The 27,630-nt window shown below is 42.9% G+C and overlaps 1 protein-coding gene and 1 long non-coding RNA gene across 12 annotated transcripts in view; one reads left to right on the top strand and one right to left on the bottom strand.

Annotated features, from left to right (window-relative positions):
- The window catches only part of USP24 (ubiquitin specific peptidase 24), a 132,297-nt gene extending 110,565 nt beyond the window's left edge, over positions 1-21,732 (bottom strand). For 10 of the 11 annotated variants that reach the window (XR_006742197.1, XR_006742196.1, XR_006742198.1 and 7 more), the window contains exon 1: positions 21,147-21,622. Coding sequence is in view for 8 of the 11 variants with exons in the window: in XM_045584647.1 (XP_045440603.1) it covers positions 21,147-21,494 (348 nt within the window). In the remaining 3 variants the exon portion in view is untranslated. Of the gene's footprint in view, positions 1-21,146 lie in introns of all 11 variants that reach the window. The other variant, XM_045584646.1, reaches the window with a different exon arrangement.
- Positions 21,733-21,826: 94 nt separating this feature from the next.
- Positions 21,827-24,131, top strand: LOC118723599. Its single transcript, XR_004989309.2, has 2 exons — positions 21,827-23,825; positions 23,949-24,131. It is a non-coding gene; the product is annotated as an uncharacterized LOC118723599 (long non-coding RNA).
- The last annotated feature ends 3,499 nt before the right edge of the window (positions 24,132-27,630 follow it).

Here is a 27,630-nt window from a genome sequence, read left to right on the forward strand (position 1 = left end):
CCCCCTAACCTAAAATATAAGCTCCCCAGGGCAGAATTTTGTTTGTTTATTGCATTAGCACCAACAATCCCTGATACAGAGTAGTTTGGTTATTCAATAAATATTTGATGAATGAATAAATGTTAAGCACTTAATAAATACTTATAAAACGAAAAGAGAAGGGGAAGGAATTCTAGGCGCAGAGAATTATATGTGTTGAGGGTCCCTACCAAAGAGAAGAAAATGCTTTAAATATATCGCACTATCTCCTAACACCAGATACTGAATTGTATTGAACTTGATCTATTTACAGGTTTGGTGCCCCATTTACATTGTGTTACTCGATAAGAGAAGCTGTATCTAATTCTCCAGCTACTACTCCCAGTGTTTTACCCTTTATCTGATACCTAAATTCCTTCTAACATCTCCAGAAATATCCCAGAGCCTCTGCCTAAATATGTCCAGTGATCAGGCGCTTATGGCATTTTGAGATTGACTGTTCTTTTCAAAATATCTCTCCACGTAATTTGGACTAATACCTACCCTAGCCACAGTCACATGGGATATATTATTTTCTGTGAACCTTCATTTCTCCATCTGTGAAAAGGAGGCTGACATTTGATTTGTTTATAACCACAAAGGGTTTTTATGAGTACTAAATAAGATGCATGTGAAAATGCTCTATAAATTCAAACATCATGTAAATAAAAGTAAAATACTACAGTATTATAGTTACCTATTCTGGCTTTAGCTGGTGTGCCTAGTGGTTACAGCATCGACCATCAGACAGAAGGGATATGGGTTCAGTTCCGTCAAGGGATGCACCTCAGTTGCAGGCTTGATCACCAGCCCCAGTCGGGGAGTATGCAGGAGGCAACCAATCAATGTGTCTCTCACATCGATGTTTCTCTGTCTCCCCTCTCCCGCCTACTCTCTCTAGAAATTAATGGAAAAAACATACCCTTGAGTGAGGCTTAACAACAACAACAAAAAAGGTTATTCTGCACCAATTTTTACTTATAGGAATAAAACTCCACTCAAAGCCCTTTTGTGATTCTCTTCCAAAAGATACTCCATGTTCTTTCTAGCAATATTTTCTAATTGAGCTTAATCCTTATAGCCCTAAAATAATTCATCAGGCTTAACAAAAAGGTTCAAAGAAAAGAAATAGATGATGAAGTGATGAGAATGAAAGGGAAAGCAAGGTATTTTGTGTGTGTGTGTGTGTGTGTGTGTGTGTGTGTGTAAAGAACAAAGAATTGAGTGAGGAAAGATAGCTTTATGTCCCACAACTAGCTGTGTGATTTTAGACCAAGGTTTCTTAACCTTGACACTACTGAGATGTTAGGATGCACAATTCTCTGTTGAGGAGCTGTTTGTGCACTGCAGGATGTTTAGCAGCGTCCCTGTCCTCTACACACCAGTGCCAGTAGGACCCTCCAGTTGTGACAACTGGAAAGGTCTCCAGACATTGCCAAATGTCACCTGGGAGCAAAATCAGCCCTGCTTGAGAGCCACTGTTTTAAATATCCTCATACTTTAGTTTCATTTATAAGTGAAAACATCTACCTTTAGATCCAAGAATCCTTTTGGCTCTAAAAATGCTAAATTTCTAAAAGAGATCTGAATAAAGATGATAGAAAGTACAGTCTTATTAATGAGGAACAAGGTATGTCATAAAAGAAGTTAATATTTTTTGTTCAGTTGTCCTTATTAGTTGGATAATAAAACTTCCTAGTATAGTTTAAATAATTCAATTGTATAATCTTTTAAAAATAAACAATTGGGTTGTCTTAAAACATGTATCAAAAGACTAAAAAAGTTAAGACTATTCTAGAATCTACATTAAAGGGGCATGATAATCAATTTCAGTGCATAATCTTGACTCAATCTTGGGTTAATTTTTAAAATGTCTATAAAGGATATTTTTGGTGGGAAAATATCCTTTATAGACATTCAGGTGGGGAACTCTGAATATGGACAAAATAATAGGGAATGTTAATACAGCTCTGTTAAATTCTTCTGGCAAGATAACAGTATTGTAGGTCTATAGGAGAATGTCTTTGTCCTTAGGAGATTCATATTGAAGTGTTAGGAGTCAAATGCCATGATGTTTGCAATTAATTTTCGAAGGGTTAAAAAATAAAGTGTGTGTGTGTGTGTGTGTAGTTATACATCTTAGAGACAGAGGAAAGATAAAGCAAATCTGACAAGATGTTTGCAAATGTTGAATCAAAGTGAAGGGCATGCAAGTGTTCTTTGTACTATTCTTTCAACTTTTCCATTGGCTGATACGTAATTGTTCAAGATAAAAACAGGAAACCCACATCTAGCGTACAAATCAAATTACGTCCACATTGGATTTGCAGTTGACCACAGCACACACACACAACTTTTCCAGCACTTTATTAAGTACTTTTCCCAAGACTTCCCACTCCGTCAGAATCTCCTGGAATGGTCAGTGGCCATGTTGGGGACAAGCTATTCTGAACAAACAATCCAAGTGATTCTGACCTAGTGCTGGCCATCCCTTCCCAACCTTCAATAGGGTATGAACTCTAAACACAAGGCTGTGTCTTAGCAATCAGAAGACAGACCACAGCTGAAGGCATTCAATAAATATTTGTTCAGTGTTAAACAAATGGTTCCCATACTACTGTTTCTTTTCTCTTTCTACTTCCCCTCTGCACATTTTTTTTAAACACTGAGATGAGATAGAAAGGGTAAAAAAAAATGAAGTGGCTCAGTAGCTTTACATAAAAATAAACTCAGATTAATGATAACATAATTAATCATTAGTAGAATAATAAATAGGACAACCCAAAACAAAAAACAACTCTAAAAATCAGCTTGCTGTTTTAATTGTACTATAGCATCATGCTTTCTTTTTCTTCCCCAGAAATGACAATCTCTACAAATAATCTTCTCCTTACTAAGGTATTGCTCAACTATGCCATATAACAAAGCTGTATTAAAAACGGAATGGCAAATAGTCCTACCAAAGGCTTAAAAAAAAGTTTGTTTTAGGATCTATTATGTTCTTTCCTGTGAGTAATAGTTTTCTATGTGAGCTACGGAAACAAACTTATCAAGCAAAGGGAATGCTACCAAATACTAAAGCTCAGATTTAAGGTGTCATGTCCAAAATTGTGCCCATTATAGACTCTGGAGGCCTGGTGCATGGAATCCTAGTCTTGGCCGGTGATCAAGGCCAATCGGGGCCTTCCTTCGCTCCACGCCACCCCCAGTGGTCAGTGCATGTCATAACGAGCGGTTGAACTCCTGGTTGGGTGGAATTCCCAAGGGGACAATTTGCATATTAGCCTTTTATTATATAGGATTGGCAACAATTAAAAAAAAATTCCCTCCCACAAACTGTAAGACAGGTAAAAACCATGGCAGAAATCTGTTATAAGACTTAACCAAAATATATATTACCTATAAGCTATGGTATATATATATTATTTTAGGCAAAATTGGCTTTACAAGACTATCTGTAATCCTTGAATGAAGGAAAATGTATTCCAAATGGTAATGCAAATGAAGATTTTTCAAATCAGACTGTTTCATTTAATTTAGCGCCTGCTATGTCAAGGGTTACCCTGGACTTTATGGGAAATACAGAAGAGCAGATTCTGTCCTCAAAAACCTGAAATTCAGTCTGGGTGACAAATAAATGAGTAATCCCAATACATTAATTCTAAGACAGAAATATATAGGGTTTCTATTTCAACTTAAGAAAGGACTTTTAAGTAAGAGGGGAACATGAATGGGAAGAAGTGTAATGCAAGGTAGCAAGCTCTAACAGAAAGCCATTAGCAAACCTGATTAACATACTTGTGGTATGTTAGCATCTCAATTCTCGTGGGACTTGCTAGACTGAAATAAGGGGGTTGCTATTCATGACCTCTCTATGCCAATAAGAAGCCTGTGTTTTATCTACCATGTGAAGAAAGGATCAACTTGAAGTCACATAGACAGTGCTGTGGACCAACTCACACTCTAATGTGGCAAGAAAAGGGGAAAGAAGGATAAAGAGGATGTGCCAGGTAGGAGAAAAAGCATATACATAGGCAAGGAGTCATGAAAGGACTTGACATATTTTAAGCCTAATTTTTCTTAAGATATCCTCTAAGAGCTAATCATATACCCTATATATATCCTATATTCATTAAAATATATAATCTAAGACAACTGTTATGTTTTTTGCATCTTAATACCATTCCAAGGTATTAATGAAAATGTTTAATTTCAAAGCTGCAAGTGAATAATACATCCCAGTTGATACTTCTGATAATAAACACTATACTTGGCAGAACAAAAAGGCAATTTTAAGGAAGTAAGAGATACACACCTGAAACAGACAAATAAGGTCATATACTATTCAAAAGATTTATACACTGACTAATAAGCTTGTTTTTAAAAAAATATATTTTATTGATTTTTTACAGAGAAGAAGGGAGAGACATAGAGAACCAGAAACATCGATGAGAGTCATCGATCAGCTGCCTCCTACACACCCCCCCACTAGGGACATGCCCGCAACCAAGGTACATGCCCTGACTGGAATCGAACCTGGGACCTTTCAGTTCACAGGCTGAAGCTCTATCCACTGAGCCAAACTGGTTTCGGCTAAGCTTATTTTTAAGTGCCCAATACCCATGTGCAACTGGGGATAGACTTAGGCAGGAGCTTGCTAATCCTTGTCAGGTTTACTAGGATACTAAGTAGACAGACATAGCACCTTCACAAGTGATACCACTTGCTCAATCTTTCCTTCCTCAACCCCAACCAATTTTTATAAACTTATTAGTAAATGTTGACATTAAAAAATGCTGAATGGAAAATCAAGATGAACATCTTGGGAGGGGAGGAACAAATCAAATGTCAACTTTGTCACGCTAACCCAAACTATTATCTAACAAAGGAAATGGTGATGATTAAAATACAGCAAATCTGTGAGGAAAGATGATATAATAAAGATCACCTGAGAAAAAGACTTCCTCCTGTCAGAAAGACAGTGTGGAAAAGTATACAAAATACATCGTGTGAGGCATAAGACGGGTTCCTTCCCTGATTTTGCTAATAATCCAAGAGGTCCTCTCCCTAAATTGACAAGATTTAATACCATTAAGATTCCCAAGGTCCCTTTCAGCTCTTCAATTTTAATCCTTAACTTAAATTAAAGAACTTTTAATTTTGTTTATTGGAATAGGAGGAGGGAGAGGTAGGAAATATTCTCTGTTCTACAGAGTATTTTTGTTTTATGGAGTGGATCCTGTTAACTACTTTTTTTTTCTCCTACAGTATAATCACTACGAACTGGGTAAGTCCAAAGTAACTCTATGCTGATTTTGATCTTCGAGTCTCATAAAAATGCTTGGAATTCCTTTACCAAAGATAAGTTTTATTCTCCAACCATAAAACCCTCAAAGTAATGAAAAACAAACAGGACTTTCTTGTTATTCTCTACAGATATCAGTATATCATAAACAAACTGCCAATTGTTATTATGGTTCAATTTTTTTATTTTAATATATGTATGTAGATATGTGTAGATATCTTTGCCTGGCATAATTTCAACACTGAGAGTGTTGCTACTGCAACTTACCAAAACATTTCAAGTGAAGTGTACATTATGAGAAATAAATCTAACAAAATGAAAATTACTAACATTTTCAAATTATTTTAGCAAAGACAGTCTACTCCAACATGAAACTGACCTCTCCCAAAACAAAACAAAACACACACACACACACACACACACACACACAAAATACTAATAAGCTAACATAACCTAAGGATTTCTAATGTTACTAATCCCAGGCAGGTTATCATTTACAGATTACTACTATTTTCATCATCATTTTATTTTTAAAATCAACATTCCTCTAGCTTTAAAACAGCTTTTTGTATTATCACCAACCACAGAGTTTTTTTAGCCTAAAGTAAGACTGAAGCAATTTCTCTTTTCTGGGAAAAAATGTAAACACTAATTATTTTAGGACAAAAAGCAATGACATTTAACTAAAATAATTTAGCACCATTCTTAAAGGAGATACTAATTGAAAGAATCATCAACCTACTAATATTAAACATCCAACAAGTAAATAAATACAAATTCTGTACAACCCATAGCACTGAAGAAATATCTTTTTTTTTAAATATATTTTATTGATTTTTACAGAGAGGAAGGAAGAGGGATAGAGAGCTAGAAACGTCGATGAGAAAGAAACATCGACCAGCTGCCTCTTGCACACCCACTATTAGGGATGTGCCTGCAGCCAAGGTACATGCCCTAGACCGGAATCAAACCCAGGACCCTTAAGTCCGCAGGCCGACGCTCTATCCCACACATGTCAAACACAAGGCCCGCAGGCCAAATCCGGCCCGCCAGGCCTTGCAATGTGGTCCGCACCGCGCTGTCATCACTGCACTCCGCTGCGTTCCATCACAATGACGCGCGGTGACATAGGAGGCTTGTGATCTCGCCAGCCACCTCACTGGCCGCTGTACTTGCTATCTATTACGCATGTGCATAGATAACAAGTCACGTGACATTCAGGAGGCGTGACCTATAGTCCGGCATCCGATGTGGTTGTGGGGGTGGCAGAGCAGAGGAGAGAGTGAGTGTGCGGGCATAAAAAATACACAGCAGAAGCTGCCAGTTCCTGGCATAAAGTGCAGGCATAAAAATCGCAACAGAATCTGCTATCTGTACCCAGCCAGACATTTATTGACTGACTTTTTTTTTCTCCACTCCATCTGCCAAATCAAGCTATCCCTGTGCAGTTTTCAACTTTTTCCTTCTAACACAGATTTCCAATAAACTACATCTTTTACTGCCAATATTGATCCCAAAATGTCCAGGAAAAGAAAAGTTGACGGTGAAGGCAGACAATTTAATGACAAATGGGAAAATGAATACATGTTTGTGCTTAGAGAGGGCAAACCAGTGTGTATATTGTGTTATGAGACAGTGTCGGTGATGAAAGAGTACAATATACGTCGTCATTTTGACACCAAACATAATGTTAAGTATGGCAAATATACTTTGGAAGAAAAGCATATAATTGTTAAAGAGCTAAAAGGCAAACTACAATCACAGCAGCAAATGTTTACAAAGGCTACAGCGAAAAATGATGCTGCAGTGAAAGCAAGCTTTATAGTGGCTGAAGAAATTGCCCGTACTTCAAGGTGTTTTTCAGAGGGTGCCTTTTTGAAGCAATGCATGCTAAAAGTGTGTGAGCAAGTATGCCCAGACCAGATACAGAGTTTTCAAAATGTCAGTTTGTCAAGAAACACCATTGCAGATAGAGTTCAAGAACTCTCAGGAAATCTATCATCACAGCTGGCCGAACAGGCATGCGGTTAACTCGCTTTTTCACTTGCTATCGATGAAAGCACAGACAACACTGATACAGCGCAGCTGTCCATCTTTATACGTGCTACGAAGACCGACCTCTCTGTCACTGAGGAACTTTTGGATGTAGCTGCCATGCATGGGACGACAACTGGTAGAGATATATTTGAGGCTGTGGAGAAATCTATAAATAATTTTAAATTACCCTGGGAAAAGTTGGTGGGGCTAACTACCGATGGCGCACCTTCAATGTGCGGAGAAAAGAAAGGCTTGGTTGGACTAATGAAGGAAAGAATGCAAAAAAGTCACTGCCGCACACCCTTGATTACTTATCATTGCATTATCCACCAAGAGGCTATGTGTGGAAAAGTTCTGGACATGAATGACATAATGACCACAGTCATTAAAACTATTAACTTTATACGGGCACGTGGCCTGAATCATCGCCAGTTCCAGCAGTTTTTACAGGAGGTGGGTGCAGAGCATGGAGACGTGCCATACCACACAGAAGTAAGATGGCTGAGCAAGAGCGCAGTCCTCAAAAGATTTTTTGAGCTCAGAGAACAAATTGCTCTTTTCATGGAAAGTAAAGGAAAGCCCTTGCCTGAACTGTCGGATCCCGCCTGGCTATGTGATTTTGCTATGATGTGTGACATATGCGAGCATCTCGCCCAACTGAATCTCAAGCTGCAGGGACGCAAACAAGTCATCACGAAGATGTCTGACATGATCACAGCATTCCAGCGTAAACTTCAACTATGGAAGTCCCAACTGGAACGGGACAATCTTGCCCACTTTCCCGTTTATTTGAGTATCTCAACCACTATTTCTGGTACTTTTCCTTGCAGTCGGCTGGCTACCAAAGTTAGCTGTTTACTAAGTGAATTTGAACGGCGCTTCTCTGACTTTAGAACACAGCACTCAGGCTTTGACATCTTTGCCAATCCTTTTACAGTTGATGTCAACAATGTGCCCCATCACCTTCAGATGGAGATAATCGAGCTTCAGTCTGACAGTGGCCTGAAATCAAGGTTTCAGGATGTTGAAATTGAGGACTTCTACCCTCTATTGCCCCCTGACTCAATGCCAGAGCTCCGACTTCATGCTGCCCGTATTCTATCCATGTTCGGGAGCACCTATCTTTGTGAACAGATGTTTTCAATAATGAATCTGAACAAAAACAAGCACAGATCACGCATTACCGATGACAACCTCAATGCTGTTTTGCGGGTTGCTACAGCCCAAGAAATAAAACCGAACATTGACTCATTGATCCGGGGAAAACGGTGTCAGACATCTAGCCAGAAAACAAAACAATGAGCATTTTAGGTACATTCCAATATTACTGTTTTGCTTGATACCAATATTATTGTTTTGCTTGATAGCATGTGAGTTGGTTAACAGCACTGTTAAGGAAAAGATTGTTCCACTCATTTTAAATTCACATTTCTGGTTAACATTGTCAGTTTATGACTGTTCAGTAAACCATTCGGCCCGCGATTTAGGCTGGATTTTAGATTTTGGCCCCTTCTCTGATTGAGTTCGACACCCCTGCTCTATCCACTGAGCCAAACCAGTCTGGGCTGAAGAAATATCTTGAAAAAAAATCACTTTGTTTATGGAAATGGATACCACTACAGATCAAATTCCATCACAAACAATTTCCTCAACTCTTCAAGGCCTCTAATAGTTTCTGAATTACAATTTATTAGACTCAAAGCATAAGAAATCCACCGGCCTTTAAATTGTAAAAGGGCAGGGACTATGTGTGATTGGCTCACTGTCCTCTTAACACCTAGCTCAATAGCTAGCACACAGTGAGTGCTCAATAAAAACCTACTAAAGGGATGTCTGTTTTGTTAAATGGCCTATGAACTATTTTTGTGGCTGTGACATTTTTAGTTTAATGTCTGCTTTTTATCATCAGTATTTGATTTTTATTACTATTTAATATAAATCTAGAATTTTTAAAATTTACATTCCATTTAACAAAAAAAAACAGAAATAGTATCCCACCCTCTTAAAAATAGACAGGAGACATTATATAAAAGACGAGTTGAAAGCTTCCTGAAAACGACAGATAAAACTGGGTCTAGAGAGCCTACCAACAACCCAACATGACACTGCCACAGGCCATAGGCTACAGACGGGACAAGGGAAAGCTGCGTGGCCAAGGGTGCACTCTCTTCCTCCCCTTTGGCAAATCAACACTATGCTCACAGACAGCTGTCTTTAAAATACAGCCACAGACCTTGGAGAGTACTGAAAAACTGGCAGGCCAAACACATCTGAGTCATAAATGACAATATTCTAAAAACAAGACAAAATGCTATGAGATACTACGTGAGAACTGGGGGAGCATGCAGAAAAGGAGAAGGGCAGGAAAAACAACTAAACAGAAATTCCATTAAAGCTTAAACTGTGACTCAAATTTGAAAAGTCCTGCTGAGCTGCATCTTCCCAGCCAGTTTTCTTACAAGGAGAACTAATTAGAAATTAATATTCTAAATAAAATATTTCTAACACAAACACTTTAAACTTAAGTGAAAGCATATCAAATAGTGTCGATTGAATTTCACAACACAAATAACTGGCTAAGTGACTACAGAAAAGCAACTCGTGTGCTGGAACAATGAAACCTATCTTGGAAGTGAGAAGACTTTGGTGGGCACCTAAGATGTTATTTCTCTTTAAGGAAAAAAGAAATCTTCACGTCACTCCTAAAAAAAGATCACACAGTCTTTCCATTTCCATTTCTGGGAAGATTATCAGAATAAAATTTTGACTCAATTGTGTTAGTTCTTTTCTTCAGAACACTTAAAAAATAAACCAAACCTACAGTTACTTGCTCCATTAACTAACTTAAGGTTAATTTCTAAAACAAGTAGATTCCACCTCCCTCACCTTCCCACCCATGGGGGGTGGGGGGGGAGCTTCCAATGGTGAAAACCATGCTTCTCACTATTGGATAGAGAAGTGGACTGATAAACATATAATTAAAAAACAAAATGGTTATAAAATACTATCCCCAAAACTATCAACAACAATGTTATCTACTAATAAAAACTTAAGAAAAAAAATTATAAATCAATTGTGATTAATAAATTTTTCCATATTGAGTAATAAAAAATCCCATAATAATGAGAAATATAAATGTAAAAAAGAAACAGAAACTCCCTTTAAAGAGGGAGATAAAACGTTTACTCTTTTGAAAACAAAGCCCAATTTTCTTAGTAGTGCCTCTGCATTCTAGTATCCTCAGAATTTTCCAAACCTGAAGCTACTTCTTTATGTGCCCAACTTCCTTCTCTTTCATTTTTTTAAAAACTAAAATCTTGGTAAAATGTGTTACACATTCCTGACCTTTTTTAAACAGAGCATTTTGGAACCATTTTTTTAATGTGGCACCATTAACAATAGCCTCTCAGGGTCATGAAGCACAGAAAGCTGTTTCATATTGCTCTATACCAGTGGTCGGCAAACTCATTAGTCAACAGAGCCAAATATCAACAGTTCAACGACTGAAATTTCTTTTGAGAGCCAAATTTTTTAAACTTAAACTTCTAACGCCACTTCTTCAAAATTGACTCGCCCAGGCCGTGGTATTATGTCGAAGAGCCACATTCAAGTGGCTAAAGAGCCTCATGTGGCTCGAGAGCCAGTTTGCCGACGATGGCTCTATACAAATTGGCTGGCCTGTTTTGTTTGAGTCTGCTTTTAAGGGTTTCCTATCCCCTTTTACCATTGAGCTGCTTCCTATCCCAACTTCTCATCAAATGTGCATTCCTCTAGTCTAACAGTTCATCACTTCATGTTTGGACTACTACAAAACCCTTTTAATTTGCTACTTTTAATTTAATAGGAAACCTAGTATTAAAACTTACTTGAACTATAATTTTTTTAAGTTACAATACAAATGAGTGAAAAGTGTGAGCTTAGTGCATTAAATGTTTGCAGGTGTTTTGAAATTGTTTAATGTTATATGTAAGTTGCATTAAAGTTGAAACTGTTTCCTCAATTTGTTAAAACATTACAACATTTACTTTTCTAATATTGTAATTGGTTTCAAATTCTAACCTAATAGCATTATTAGGCTGTACACAGATGTACTACCTACTATGATCTCACTAGAACTACACACTCAATGACACATAAAAGGTACTTCCTTCATGTCTAATTACATTCATTCTAATAGCATATGGTTTGTTAATAACAGGTAAGAATCTATTAGATGAACTCACAAACCTAATTCTCAAAGGAGATACATATATACTATAAAGAAATTTTTATTTCAAAAATTGAACTATCTTTCAGACTCCTTATTTTTATTTCATATACTTTCAACTGATTATGGGTTAGATATTTAAATCACTAATAATTAACTAAAATTCAGTTGACATTTACTCCAAACTTAAATGTACTAGGGTTGTATATTTTAGGGAAAAGAGACATAACTTTTAATATAAATATTGATGGTATTATAATTTTAATTCATTTACAACTACTATTTACTAAGGGGGGGAGAGGCAGAAATTAGGTAAGTTAAGAAACTACAAATTAATGTGATTTTTATTTTTGTGATTATAGCAGGACTAGCTTTGGGGTTCTTAAAAAACAAAGAAACGAGGAGGATCCAAGATGGCTGCTCAGGTAGACACCTAACCGCAGCAGCACACAACAATTTCAATGGAATACAACTAAAATGTAGAGTGGACTTCGCCCAGAGCTACAGGTAGTCGACTGACTGAAAACTCTACAACAAGAAGGGAAGAGAAAACCAGAAGGAAAATCAGAGGAGCTGAAAAATCCTAAGGTACGGAGACATGCTGCGCGCACGCACACACGCGCGCGGAGAGGTCGCAGCCGGAGAGGAGAGGGCTGGGTGCTGCCTGGCGTTCCCTAGCAGGAAGGAAATAAAACCCCCAGTCTGGGCTGAACCCCCGAACCGGCAGCGCTGAGCCCGTTATGGGCCAGACCCTGGGGCCCCAGGCTCGGGCAGGGGGAGACGGGGCTGTGAGGCGAATCCCAGGGGAGTGGCGAAAAGCAGAGCCCCCGGAGTCGCGCACATTGCGGGCAAGGGAAGGAATGTCGACTCTGATGCGGGATTGCCCTGGAGGGAAGGAAACAGGAGCTCTGGCGGTGCTGAGCCCCAGTCCCGACTGCCCTGAACTCCAGTTCTAGGCCAATCCCTGGGGACCCAGGCTCAAGCAGAGGGAGACGGGGCTGTGAGGTGGAGTCCTGGGGGAGCGGCGAAAAGAGGATCCCCCGGAGTCACGCACATTGCGCGCAGAGGACAGTCTGTTGACTCTGATGCTAGACTCCCCTAGCGGGAAGGAGAGAAAAGGCTCCAGACTGGAGGAACGCGACGAGGAGCAGGAGCCCCTGCCGGACACTGGCCAGCCGGGCGCCAGCAAGGAGCCGGGCGATGGGGCCCCCGGGGGGGAAGGTGCCCCAGGGCTTTCGACCGCTGAGTGCGGGCCACAGACCTGAGGCCAGGGGCTGCTTCCTGGGCGGCGCCAACCCCAGCAACAGGCTGAAGCAGCGCAGGAGCCCGCCGAGAACAAAGGGGTGCCACAGGCCAACCTGCTGAGCTCCCAGGACAAGGAGGAAGAAGTTTTCAATGTGAAGAAATCAAGTGAGAGCAAAAGATAGTAAAATTACTTAAGAAAGAATACAAAGATCTTGAAAAATCGAAGACTAAGTCAGAGCTCAACTCAGCAGCCAACACTGCAACATAAATGCATCTTAAAAAAAAAAAAAGGACAGAATGTTGGAACGGCGGCGGCCAGGCCTAGAGAGTGGCCAGGCACAAGGCAGTGGCAGCCGGGCCTGGAGCAGCAAAAGCCAGGCCCCAGAGCAGCAGCAGCCAGTACCAGAGCAGCAACAGCCAGACCTGGAGCAGCCAGACCTGGGGCAGTGGCAGCCAGGCCTGAGGTGGAGGCGGCCAAGCCCAGGGTGGCCAGTCCAGGAACACCCAGGCCCGGAGTGGCCGGGCCCAGAGCAGCCGGGTTGGGAGCAGCCAGGCACAGAACAGCAGCAGCCAAGCCCGGAGCATCCAGGCCGGGAGCTGCCAGGCTCAGAGCGGCCGGGCCCGGGGCAGCCGAGCCCAGAGCAGCCGGGTCGGGAGCAGCCAGGCCCAGAGCAGCAGCAACCATGCTTGGGAGCAGCCAGGTCGGGAGCAGCCAGGCCTGGAGCGGCCGGGCCCAGAGCTGCCGGGTCAGGAGCATCCAGGCCTAGAGCAGCAGCTGCCAGGCCAGGAGCGGCCAGGCCCAGAGCAGCCGGGTCGGGAGCGGCCAGGCCCAGAGCAGCAGCTGCCAGGCTGGGAGCGGCCAGGCCCAGAGTGGCCAGGCCCGGAGCAGCCAGGCCCAGAGCAGCCGGGTCAGGTGCGGCCAGGCCCAGAGCAGCAGCTGCCAGGCTGGGAGCGGCCAGGCCCGGAGCATCCAGGTCCAGAGCAGCCGGGCCAGGTGCGGCCAGGCCCGGAGCAGCAGCAGCCAAGCCTGGAGTAGCCAGGTCGGGAGCTGCCAGGCCCGGAGAGGCCGGGCCCCAAGCAGCCGGGCCCAGAGCAGCCGGGTCAGGAGGAGCCAGGCCCGGAGCAGCAGCAGCCAAGCCCGAAGCAGCCAGGTCGGGAGCGGCAGTGCCCAGACCCAGAACAGCTGGTTGTGGAACGGACCAGAGCAACAGAGGCCAGGCCCGGAACAGCTCGCTCCTCGCCTGCCCCCGCCCCAAGGCTGCCTCTCAGATATGGCTGGAAACTTTTGGGGGAACTTGAGGGTCTGTTGAAGTGATGAAGGCTTATATGTGGATGTGTTGAGTTAGTATAGCGCTGGGGTGTTGATCTGTGAGTGCCTTGTGTGGGGCCTGGATGAGGTTGGTTGATCTATTTGGAAATGTCTTTTATGTGAAGTGTATCCTTGGGCATGTGGAGGTATTATTGATTTGAGAAAATGCTAAGTAACTGATTTACTATCTGAAAATTTTAAAGTTCTGAAAGTTTAAGGTCTCTTGCCAAAAAGAGGTTTTAAAGCTAACACCTTAATTTTAATGGAGAAAGGGAATGACAAGCCCTTCCCACCCAGAACAGGTAATCCAATTCCAACCAGCAGCTATGTTTAAACAATGTGTCCATTTACAATTGAATGGCTATACCTTTTGATAGCCAAGGGAAAGTTTACATGTAAACAAGTTTGTTCTCAATTCCCAGGGCAGAAAAAACAACAACAAGGTTTAAAATTATTAGATTTTAAAATTTATTCTTAGAAGTGTAAAAGTTTATTAATTTTTTTTTTTTTTTTTTAAAGGAGATTGAAAAACCTGATGAACAATAATATCGGTTCATTATAGTAGAGTCGGCGATAAGGGAGGGGAGTGGACTGACTGTTCTCGGGGAAAGGGAGGGAGGAAGAGACTGAACATAAACTGTGCACCTATGGATGGGGACAATGGGGGTGAAGAGGGGGTGGAGGGTGGAGTAGGAACCTGGTGGAGGGGGGAAGAAATGAGGAACCTTTGTAATAATGTGAACAATAAAGATTTATTTTAAAAAATAATAATAAAAAAATAAAAATAAATAAAAATAAAAACTCTTTGGAATTGTCTAGCCTAAAATAGCTCCATGATTGATCTGCGCCTCCTCCTGCGCAAACCCAGCAGCTCTGGCAGAGGGCGCTCCCAAGCTGTAGGACCCTCCCTGGCGTTCACCTGAGCTAAGCCTGGCTCTCATAGTCACAGCCTATCTTCTTTGGAACAACACAGACCACTCGGGGTCTTCGTTCTCTAAATTGTAAAATTCCCACACGGAACATACATTTACCTATCTATCTATCTATCTATCTATCTATTTATTTAGCTAATCCTCACACAAGGATATGTTCTTCTTTGATTTTTCAGAGAGGGGGTGGATTCTTTAATTTTTCAGAGATGTAGCGGGAGAGAGACAGAAACATCCCTGTGAGGGAGAGACATCCATGATTGCTTGCCTCCCATACACCCCGGGGATGCAACCAGCAACCCACACACATGCCCTTACCTGGGAGTCATACACGGGAGCCTTCGGATGCAGGCTGGCACTCTAACAGTGGTCGGCAACCTGCGGCTTGCAAGCCACATGCGGCTCTTTGGCCCTTTGAGTTTTTAGCAAAGGCCAGCTTAGGAGTACCCTCATTAAGTTAATAACTATGTACCTCCCCTAATATTTACACGGTAAAAATGATTGTTTTAGAGTAATAAATTTGACAGTAAAACAGTAGACAAGTTTTCAGGCTAATTTAAATTGGCTAATTGAAGTAATCAAATATTCTAGAAAAACTAATTGCACTGGACAAAAAGCTGTTCCTGAAGTGTTAACTAAAATTGTTATTGGTAGTTCATCTCAGGAGAAGATCTCACAACAGGAAATGAACCTAAAGCAGTCACATTGTAGTGCAAATAGTAAAATTTAAAAGCTATCAAGACTACATTATAAAATTTTCAAAAGCCTACTAATATTTAAATCAAAAAAAGGGAAAAGTAGAAGAATATCATGTAAGGAAAAATATCCTATAAGTAGATAATATCTTGAAAATTTGTACTTTAGAAAATTAATTGTAATGCTAACAGCAAGACACCCATGAAAAACACACATGGTATCAAAACAAGCCAGAGGAAAAATCATTTGGGCAAAAAATGAAAAAGGATCCCAAGTCAAATTATAGAAAATATTCTTTTATTCACTTTTGGTCGAGAATATGTTTGTATATTTTCAGAAAACAACTCTGAGACCGTGTGGATTCTGGCAACAGAGAGGAATTAACAGGACTACCCCAACCATGAAGACAGAAGAGAAGCAGTCCAGAGATGGAAAACGCTGACGATGCCTTGCCATACTAGCAGACAGCAGCTGTGTATCACTGCAGGTTGCCCGGGACCAAACCAGAGAGTGTTGGACCTGCATTACCACCATTTGCCCACCATCCAGAACTGAAATATCATTGCTGACATGTACACATAAGGAACTGTTTGACATTGAAATTGGGTCTCAAAAGAACTGTTGGCCCAGAAAGAAACTCACTGCAGACTGATTCATATGCCTTTCAGCATAATGATTATTGCATGTCTCATTTTCGATTCTTATAAGTATATTTCCAGTAGGACATGATCTCACTCATCTAGGGGAAATGGTGAACAACATAGACGGATGAACAAGAACAGACTCAGAGACAAGGAGCCATGGGTCAGACGGTTGGACCTCAGAGAGAGGGTGGGGATAAAAGGGAGAGATCAACCAAAGGACATGTGTGCACACATAGGAGCCTAACCAGTGGTCAGGGACAATAGGGGGGAGGGACATGCGTGGGGAGGGGTGGGGGTTGAAGACAAATATGTGATACCTTAATAAAAAAAAAAATTTTTTTAATGTAAAAAAAAACAAAAACAAAGAAGCAATGAAATCTTGCAAACACTTTTGATGAAATAACTCCAGAAGGAATGTACACATTAAAACAATAACAAAACAAGGAGTTCACAATATTGCTAGGCAACAGTATTAAATGTCACTTCTAAGAATATTAATTATCACAGAAAGGTATTTCTAGCTGTTGCAGAAATCTCCTTGAAAAACCATTTTGGTGTTTTCTAAAGACAAATAAGGAGACTTAATAATAAATAAGATACATTTCACAATTAAATTTTATAAGATGCCCATGACAATACCTGGTTCTGATTTCTACTGGTCCCTTTAACAGGATCACAAGTCTTAAAGGAACAACTCTCCCACTTGGTGAAGGGCAGAACCATGAGCATGCCCTCAGCAGTGGCCAGAGGGATTTATATTACCCGCATAAGAAACAGTAAAGAACTCTTGACAGTGGGAGTGTTAAATATCTGAATAAATTATTTACAGCAGTTGTCAGATCTCACTCTTTAATATTAGAACAGGCTCTCACCAGCCTGGGAAAGGTTGTAAAGAAATGCTATTCAAAATCAAAACTGATAGCTTCTTGAAGTTCCTTCCAAACTCAGAGACTAAGAATTATACATACATACACGTCCAACACTACTAACACCACACACAACTTTCTGCAAAACAATACCTTTACTTAACAGAGGAAATTAAAAAGGTGGTTTTCTGTGAAGTTTTATGCGTTCTGCTAGATGGCTGGGTCTTCTTTATCTGCATTCTCCTGGCTTCCATGGAATCAGAAGTTAACTGCTTTTACTTTCCAAAATTTAATTTTTAAACTAAATCCTAATTATAGCATGGACCCAAATTACTAAACTGATTTCCCTAATGAGCTACATGACCTTGGGAAGTTACTTCTTGTAAAATGAGAGGCCTTGCCCTAAGATCAGCTAGAATGCAATCTTCATGTTCTGTTCTGCACCGTACTCCCAGCCCCAGGATAGGGAAGGCAACAATGAGGATCGTTCCTGAATGAGAGGAGCATTCCTGTCCCCAAACTACAAATACAAATGTAATCATTTTTCTTTTAAAAATAATTAGATTTAAATCTGTATATTATGTTTTAATCCATATATTCCCAAATATTTTTAAGAGAACACTGAAACTAAAATTTTCTATTCAATAAGTAGTGTTATATAATTTAAAATAAGATACTCACTTTTCAGAAATAAAACGGGTAAATCATATTATACAAGAACCAACAAACTTCACCCTGTTTGTTACACTTCCCTTTTCTTCATCCCCTTTAACCCATTGCTGTATCTTGTCTCTTTCCTTTGAAACAAAAATAGCTGGTGGACAGAACATGCACTGGATTTGCAGTGAGAAGGCCTGAGTTCCAGTCCTATCTCTTTCATTAACTGGCTCTGTAAGGCCAAGCCACTTCCTCTTTGGGGATTGCAAGACTGCATTTGTAAAACAAGATAGCTAAGCTAATTATTAATTTCTAAAGTCTTCTGCTTCAAAAATCTATAATTCTCCTTTTAGTCTAATTACTATTCTATTCCTAATGCCTTGATTCAGTGCTTGCCACCTCATTTCTAGACTTGCACCGTAGCCCCCTAAGTATTATATTTCCTTATTTTTCCTTCTTATCCTAAAACATGAATTCAGCCTGGCCTGCGGAATCGGCTGAAACTGGGGGGTCCTGGATTGCCAGAGGACACAGGCCAGGCTGAGGGACCCCACTGGTACAAGATCAGGGCCAGGGAGGGATGCAGGAGGGCTCCAGGGAGTGTCGGGCCCATCTTGCTCAGACTGATCAGCTGGACCCTAGCAGCAAGCTAACCTACCGGTGGGAGCATCTACCCCCTGGCGGTCAGTGCACATCATAGCGAGCAGTTGAGTGGCCTTAGCAAATCATTAGCATATTACGCTTTGATTGGTTGAACAGATGACTGGACACTTATCATATTAGGCTTTTATTATAAAAAGGTTGAATTCAATCCTAAAACCATGAGTTAAGCAGAGTCAAAAACACAGTCTTTAAAGTCAGAGAGACCCAGGTTTAAATTAAGACTCTGCCACTAACTAACCATATATCTAAAATGGTGATATTATTAACTACCTCACTAAGGATTAAATAAATATATACAAAGTACCTAAAACAATGCCTGACATGTTGAAATACTCAACAGCAATTAGCAACTTTCCCTATTCCCCAAGATCAAAGTTTCAGTTTCCCACTATAGCAAGGGTGGCCAATAAGCTGCACAGGTGGCATGCAAGAAGACTTGCAAGAGGCAAAAATTGGGTTAAACATTCTCACCAGGTTCCTGTGTCTGCCTGTATTTTGCCAATATGCTTCTGGGTAAAGCAGCCTCAGTCCCCAGCTCTTTGTGAGTTTTCAGAATTAAATGGTGCAGCCTCCCCAGGCCAAATCGACAGTTCAAGAGGAAATAAAAACTGGACACAACTCCTCAAAAAGACATAGATCCTCTTGGTTTTACCTGAAAGCAAACTTCTTAGCCTATCAACATGTGAAAAGCCAGTTCCAATACTTCGTACTTAAATGTACAGGTAGCACAGCTAATGTTAAAGCACCATCAGGCATTGTAATTTAACTTGGTTTTTCAATCACAGAAAATTAAAATGTGGCCAAAGAAAAAGAGAATAAAATTGCTCACAAAATGAGGATTTTTCTCACTGAGCTTTGTAGAGTTACACAAATGCCGCAGCAAAAGCAATGGTTTTTTTAATTTCAAAACTGGGTCAAAAGTGGAAGGAACAAGAAGAGGAGTAACGGGGGCTTGCTTGCAAAGAGAAGCTCATTTCTTATAAAATGACTTAAGTACAGTTAGCTAATGATATGGAATTTTTTTTTAATTTCCAAGCTAGAAATAACAATCTTACTGCCATACATTAATCAATGATACAGTTGAGTTACTGGGTAACACAGGGCACTCAATCAAGTGTATAGAAGTCTGGAAACCAAAGAAACCTTGGGAAGAAAACTGGTTTTTTAAGTGCCCTCTCTTCCAAGCTACTTAAGTCCAAGCAATTGCTGCAAAAGTATGTAATTAAAGGAATATAACACTATTTAGGGAAAAATCTTGTAGAAGGCTTAGCTTCATTAAGAATTATACCCCCCTCACCACCACCCCTCCAAAAAAGATTTACCGTAATCAAATTCCTATATCTACTTAAGAACACAAACCACCATCTGAAAATGTGTTCTTCAGTGATCAGGCCCACCAGCTCTACTGGACCCTTTCAAATACTGGACCCAATGAATCTGTTGGAAACTCCTGCCACCAGCTGCCATGTTGCTTCTGGTTGATCATTTTTTAAATAGCAGTTAAAGTTCATCAACACCTTCCTGTGCCTCCCTCCCCCAATGTTCTTTGCTCACATCCCAAATTAAACAGCCTTAATGTTCTCTACCCAGACTTGAGATGTATCACCAAAGCCATTCACCTCGATCACTTTCCTCCTCCACTCCCATTTATCTCCTCTGCAGACGGTCCCTTCCCCCAGGCCAGTTTTCCCTCATTTATGACCTTATCTATGACCAGGCCTCTCCCCACCCAGTCTTGGTTCCAGCTTCATCCTCCTAACCCAGTCCCCACCACTGCTCAGTCCCTCCTCAGCTACACCCGGCCCTCTGACCTCTGACCTCTAACCTTATTAATGCTTGCGGGGAGGCCCCTCCCAACACACACACACACACACACACACACACACACACACACACACACACCTAGCCCGATCCGCACCAGACCTCATTGCAGCTGCGTGTCCCCCACCCCCCACCGTACACCAAGTCCTGTCACCCCGGCCCGGCCCCTCTTCGTGTCAGATCCTGACCTCAACCCTCTTCATGTCAGATCCTGCCCCATCTTCCTCTTTTGGGTCTTCGCCTAAAGGAAACCCAAACCCCACTCCTCCTCGCAGCCATCCTCCCTGATGTCAAGCAAAGGGCCACTCGTGCTGGCGGCCCATCACACTTTCTCTGTCCGACTCCGCACCGGGTGCGTCTCCCATTCATTCCCGGGAACCCGGTGTCACCAAATCTCAGACCCTAGCCTCGTCTACTCGTGCCCCATGTCTGCCCCCCACCCCAAGACACCGTGCTCAGGGTCCCGGGTGCCTTCCCCATCTCCGAGGCCGGCCCGGGACCCTGCGGCCCATCCGCGACCCGGAGCCTGGAGCCCCCTCCTCAGCCTCCTCACCGCGCAGCCCAGCGCTGCACCCCAAGCCCCACTCGGCCCTTCTCCAGGGGTCCCTCTCCCCACAGGACCCCAGGGCGGTGACCTCCGCCCCCGACGGGCCCGGGGCGCCCCACACCGAACCCCTCCGCACGCCGCCCAGCGGGGTGTGTCCCCGCCACCCTACGGCCTCCCCGCGGGGCCCGGCTCCCCGGCTCACCTCGGCGTCCACCACCTCGTGGTAGGCGGGCGGGGGGTCGAAGCCGCCGCCTCCTCCTCCGCCGCCGCCGCTGCCGCCTCCGGTGGTGCTGCCGCCGCGGGAGGGGCCGCCGTCCCCGCCGCCGTCGCCGCGCGGGCCCCCGCCGGGCCCGGGCCCGGGGCCGCCGCCGCCGCCGCTGTCCATGGGCTCGTAGCCGCCGTAGTCCAGGCCCGGCCGCTCGTTGGTGAGCAGCGCCACGGCCTCGTTGATGTCGTTCTTGGCCAGGCGCAGGGCCTTGCGGATGGTGGCGGGGTCCGAGAAGCCCATGCACAGCAGCGTGGTCATGTGCTGCTCCTCCTCCGACTCCATGGCGCGGGCGTCCGGGCCGCGCCGGCCGGCGGGCGGCGAGGCTGCGGGCGCCGGGCTTGGCGGGCCGTGCGGGGCCGCCCCGGCGCCGTCCCCGCGCTCCCGAGGCCTCCGCGCTCCGGGCCTGCGCCCCCCGAGGCCGCCGCGCCGGGCTGGGTGCGGGCGTGCGCGCCGCGGGCCGAGCGAGGGTGGTGGGGCGCTCAGGCGCGGCGGCCGGGCCCAGCCCTGCGCGCCGCCATGTTGGCCTCCGCCTCCTCCCCTCCCCTCCCCGCCGCCGCCGCCGCCCGCGCCTCCGCCCCCGCCCGCGGGGCGCGCCTCCGCTCCCGGAAGTGGCCCGAGGCCCACGGTTCACGGGAAAGGTTAGAGGTGATTTTTTTTTTTCTTTCTTTTTTTTTTTTCTTAAAGGAGCGAAGGGAGGGGCGACGCCGAAAAGCGTCTCTGTGGTGAAAGGGCCCCCGCGAGGCCCGGGCGGAGCGAGGGAGGACCCTCGGTCGTCGCCGCGCCGCTCGCTCATGTCTCCGGCCACAGGCTCCCCCGGGAGCGCCCGCCGCCGAGCCCCGAGCCCAGGGTCCAGGGACCGCGGCTCCTCCGCCTCGAACCCGCACCCGCACCTCCGGAGTCCCCGCTGGACACCGCTACCGACCCGCACCGCGTCCTGAAGGCCATGCACTTCGCGACCTCCAGCCGCGCCTGGACTCCCGGTGCGGAGGGAATGCACCTGCCAGCTGCCTGAAACACAGCCCAACGGCGACCTGAGTTCATGCCCAAACCCGAGTGAAATGTGCCCCCACGTGCACTTGACCCAAGTCCCTCCGTCTCTGAAATCGCCTTAAGCTGGTTGAAATGAAATCCCAACCTTCACTGAGTTTTCCCTCCAACACTGAGTGGCCACCAAACCTGGCTGAACGCCCCTGAGAGTCTGAAGTCCGTGTTACAGCCTTAGCTCTCCATCTCAGCGCTGTCCAGGAAAACTTCCCCGGCCACAGAGTCTGCCCCGCCCCTGCTGCTGACCCACCCGCCCCACACACTGCATCCTCTGGCTCAGGATTCCCTCCACCTCTGGCCTTTGAGTCCTTGAGCAATCCTCTCCCCATTGCTCGATCTGCTTTCTCTTGTCACCTTTGGCATTAGAGCTCGAGGGCCCTATCACCAGCCTCCTTGACTCCACCATCTGAGCACTGGCCCTTGCTCTACCCGACACCCCCCTCAACTTCCTTTAATTCACGCTAATCCTAGGTTCTTTTCTTACCCTCTCCAAAGTCATGATGCCTTCTCCGTATGTCACTGAGTACTTGCTAATTTAGTTCATCTCACCAGCTAACCTTTTTCCCCCCATCCCGTCACACCCCTTCTATTGCCAGCCTAGCAAATTTTCTCTGTTAGCAGCTTTTCCCCTGGACCATGAGCCCTTCTCGCTTGGTACTTGCTACCTATGTTTATAAACACCAGCGATTTGATTTACAGAGTGAACTTACACTGTTGTTTACATTTAGATGGAGTAACTGTATTTATTGTACTGAATGAAGGCTAGATTACAGACCAAAGACTAGGCTTAATATTCAAAGGGAGTCAAGTCTCTTAGTTTCTACATGAAAATAAAACAAATTCTTCTTCTTACATTTCTGGATAACAACAAAACCTTCTAAGGAAGAATGCCTATAATTGGGTCAGGTCACAACATTTATACTGGAGTGAAATTTTATTGAGTCATCAAGTTTTAGGTACTCAATGATGTTTTAAGTATTGATCTGTGGCATATGAAGAACAAAGGTAAAATCTAAATCAGCTCAAGCAGCCTGTCACAGGGTACATGCCAAGGTATTCAATGTACTCAACAAATAGGTACTGAGTCTGGATCAGGTGCCAGATACTGTTCTTGACAGTAGTGACACAAATAAAACAAAGCAGACAAAATTTGATGGTGGCAAAAGGGTGCCTTCAGTTTTGTCAAATGAAAAGCTAATTAAGTGACCAAATTAAGAAATGAGCTGCAAGGGGAGGGAAAGGAACAAGTAAAGAAAAAAATTACTTGCCACTACAATTCAAAATAGAACCCAAGGAATAATGAGACAGAGCTGACCAATTCAGATGGCACATAAAAAGACTCATCAACAGTGGCAGGTTTATAGAACATGACAGAGGAAGCTGTGCTGAGCTGAGGAGAGGAAGCAGAGAAGGAAGCAGAGAAAAACAAAGTCCGTGATAAAAATTGGAAAGGAGCCACCACGGCTGCAAAAAAAACAAGGAAGGCCATTTGTTAACTGGACGCTGGAGTGACTGAAAAGCCAGAGTGTCATTTGAGGATACAAGTAGAATAATCACACTTTTTTGCATGTAAGAGAGCAAGAATAAACACTCTGGAATTGGGATAGTTGGGAAGGGGTATATATATAGTATACTTTCACTTACATTTTAAGTTGTTGTTTTTTTTTTGCTTTATATTTATCTTCATTGCAGCAAAATCTTGAAAATGTTAAAACAAAAAAAGTAAAGCGTAGTAAGTTCACATTTACCCTTCCCTAGAAGCTTCTAGAAGATTAAAAAAAAAAAATAGCTGGGTCTACAAGAGAGGTGTGATGGACTGTCTTGAAGATAAGATATGAGGGTTTTCTAATATTGATTAATAAATAATTTTTAAAATATTTATTTTTTGTTTGTTTTTTGTGTATTTATTGTTGTTGTTTGTTTATTTGTTTGTGTGTGTGTGTGTGTGTGTGTGTGTGTGTGTTTTGCCAGGCTGAGGACTAGGAAGACAACTGTGAGCAAGACATACATGATTTCTGCCCTTTTAGAACTGACAGTCTTTCAGGCGTCTTCAAACTACGGCCTGCGGGCCACATGCGGCCCGCAGAGGAGTCTGATCCGGCCCGCCAGGTTTTTTGGGCAGTGAGCGCAGCCGAGGTGTTACAGTAGGAATTAGTAGTTGATATAGTCCGGCCCTCCAGCTCTCTGAGGGACTGTGATCTGGCCCCCACTTTAAAAAGTTTGAGGACCCCTGCTTACAGGGAGATCACAATAAGAAGTAGTCATAAAGTGTGATAGGTACTTTGATAGGGAAATTTTGGGATGTCAGGAGAAAATTTATTGCCCTCTGTGGTATAAATTACCCTGTCTAGGAATTCTGGAAAGTTTCCAAGAGGAAATGATATTTAAACTATAACCTGAACGAAAGTAGGAAATCCAGGAAAAGGAATATGAGATGAGGGGAGGGAGTACCAAAGAATAGGAACAGCATACACAAAGACCCTGAAGTGGGGGAGAGGAAAGCAGTTTAGAGGAATGCATAGCCAGTGAAATATGGCTTGAGTGTAGAGAACTAGTGAGGTAGTTGTGAGACAGGAATCTAGAAAGGTAAAGAAAGGACCTGAGATGGGCACTTAAACTACTGTGATGAGAACTTTGAATTTTATTCTGAGGGAATGGGAAGCCACTGAAACATTTCTAGAGGAGAGAGGTGATCATATTTAAATTTTAGTTCGACCTACTGTGGAGTAGAGAATGGTCTAGAGGGGAGGAAGAATAAAGGTAGAGAATCCAGTTAGGAGACAAGACCATTTCAATACTTTGAAATGAAGAATTGAGTATTTTCTAAGTAAAAATAAATCAGAGAAAGGCATAATATATGAGTTCCCTTACACGTGGAATCTATAAAACAAAGCAAATTAATAAACAAAGAAAAAACGGACCCATAGATATAGACAGTAACCTGATAGCTGTCAAAGAGGCTGGGGGACGGGAGAATAAATAAGCTTCTTTCTTTAAAGCATTTTATTTTGAAGTGATTCAGACAAGTAGAAAAAATATTATTAATAATTGAGTTTTGTTTTCTTATCCAATCTACAATATTTGTCTTTTTTTCTTCTTGGTTTCTGGCAGTTTTACTGTAATGTGTCTAGGGGTGGTTTTCATTTTTACTTATCTTTAATGGAGTTTGTCACATATTTAAGAAACTATGTGACTTGAAATCTTTCGTTAGCTTAGAAAATCCCTGGCCATTATTTCTTTATATATTAACTAGAGGCCCAGTGCATGGGGTCTGTGCCCTCTCACAGTCCAGGACCTCTCAGGGGATGTCTGCCTGTAGCAGACGGAGGGGTTCCCAGTGCCGCTGCTGCGCTCCCAAGCCATGAGCCCAGCTTCTGGCTGAGCAGTGCTCCCCCTGTGGGAGTGCACTGAACACCAGGGGCAGCTCCTGCATTGAGCATCTGCCCCCTGCTGGTCCATGTGCATCATAGTGACCTGTCGTTCCACCGTTTGGTCAATTTGCATATTAGGCTTTTATTATTGATATATAGGATTCTATTTTATTCTCTCTTTCTTCTCCATTTGGGACTTCTACTATGTGAATGTGAGGCTCTTTTCACTGAGTCATATCTGATTCTTATGCTTATTTATGTATTTTTTAGTCTTTTAACTGTGCTGAAGTTTGTTTTTTTTCTGTTCTGCCTTACAGTTTGCAATTTCTCTTGTTAGCTACATCTTATCTGCTGTTAAGTCTATCTACTGAGTTTTTAATTTCAGCTATTGCATATTTAAGCTCCATAATTTCACTCTAATTCTAAAACTTCCACATGTGTGCTGAAACTCTTTATCTTGTCATTTAATTATTGAGCATATCAATTGTTTTATAATCTGTGTCTGATAACTTCCATATTTGGATCTCTTGTGGTTGTGTTTCTATTGTCTGATTTTTCTCTTGAATATCAATCAAATCTTTTATTTTTATAAGCATAATTTTTTAAACAATTCTGGGCATTGTATATTGTTTAAAAACTATACAGATGACCTGAGGTTCTAGATGATTTTATATTCCTTATAAAATAATTTATTTTAGCTTCTGGTGGACAATTAGGAGTAGGGATGATGAGCAAATTAATCCAATAAAGGATTAAGTTTCTTTTAAAACTAGACCTCAGTTTTTGTAAGGCTTGGTCTATGTTTGGTGTACCCTTACTCCTAGCAATCTTTAGGGTTCCAAAATTAATTAATTAATTTATTTATTTGCTATATCTCAAACCATCCCAATACATGTGGCTTAAAACAACAATGATATATTATTTTTCATAATTCTCTAGGCTGGGTGGACAATTCTCCATTTGGTATTGACTGGGATCACTCATAAAGCTGTGTTCACCTAAGACAGTGGTCAGCAAACTGTGGCTCGAGAGCTACATGCGGTTCTTTGACCCCTTGAGTGTGGCTCTTCCACAAAATCCACATGCGCAGAAGTCGATGTGCACGTACACTGCGATTGAAACTTCGTGACCCATGCGCAGAAGTCGGTCTTCTGCTCTCAAAAGAAATTTTAATTGTTGTACTGTTGATATATGGCTCTGTTGACTAATAAATTTGCCAAACATTGACCTAAAAGCTTGGCTGGGGGTGTTTTGGTGCTCTTCAACATAGCCTCTCTCTCCACATACGTAATAGCCCATCTTCCAGGGCTTCTCCATGCAACCTATCTCTCCATTTGGATAACTTGGACTTCCTTAAGGACAGAGGTTGGGTTCCAGGAAGGAGAATTCTGAAAGTACAAAACCTCATGGATGAGTGCTTATCAAATCTCTTTTAGTGTACTTTTATTGTGGTACTATTGATAAAAAACAAATCACATGGCCAACCCTAAAGCCAATGTAAAGAGTGACCACTGAGAGGCATAAATACTGGAATGTATAGTTCATTGGGAATATAATATGCAAATTGACTGAATGGTGAAATGACTGGTCACTATGATGCACACTGAACACCACAGGGCAGACGCTCAATGCAGGAGCTGCTCCTTGGTGGTCAGTGCGCTCCCACAGGGGAAGCGCCACTCTGCCACAAGCTGGGCTGACAGCTGGCAAACGCAGCAGCCTGCCTCCGGATGTCTGATTGAGGGGAGCAGGCCTAAGCTGTCAGTCAGACATCCCCTTAGAGCTCCTGGACTGCGAAAGGGTGCAGGCCGGGCTGAGGGACCTTCCTCCCCTCCCCCAAGTACATGAATGTCATGCACAGGGCCTCTAGTTTCTAATAAAAGGCTTCCTCTGCAGGCTCACTCACCCAGAACCCTCCTGCTCAGTCTGACTCCAGAGTCTCTGCCAGGAGATAGAGATTTGGGCAATTTATTTTAATTATATTAGCAGGCTCAGTTTCTCCA

This window comes from Pipistrellus kuhlii, unplaced genomic scaffold (genome assembly GCF_014108245.1).
Source record: "Pipistrellus kuhlii isolate mPipKuh1 unplaced genomic scaffold, mPipKuh1.p scaffold_m20_p_2, whole genome shotgun sequence".
NCBI lineage: Eukaryota > Metazoa > Chordata > Mammalia > Chiroptera > Vespertilionidae > Pipistrellus > Pipistrellus kuhlii.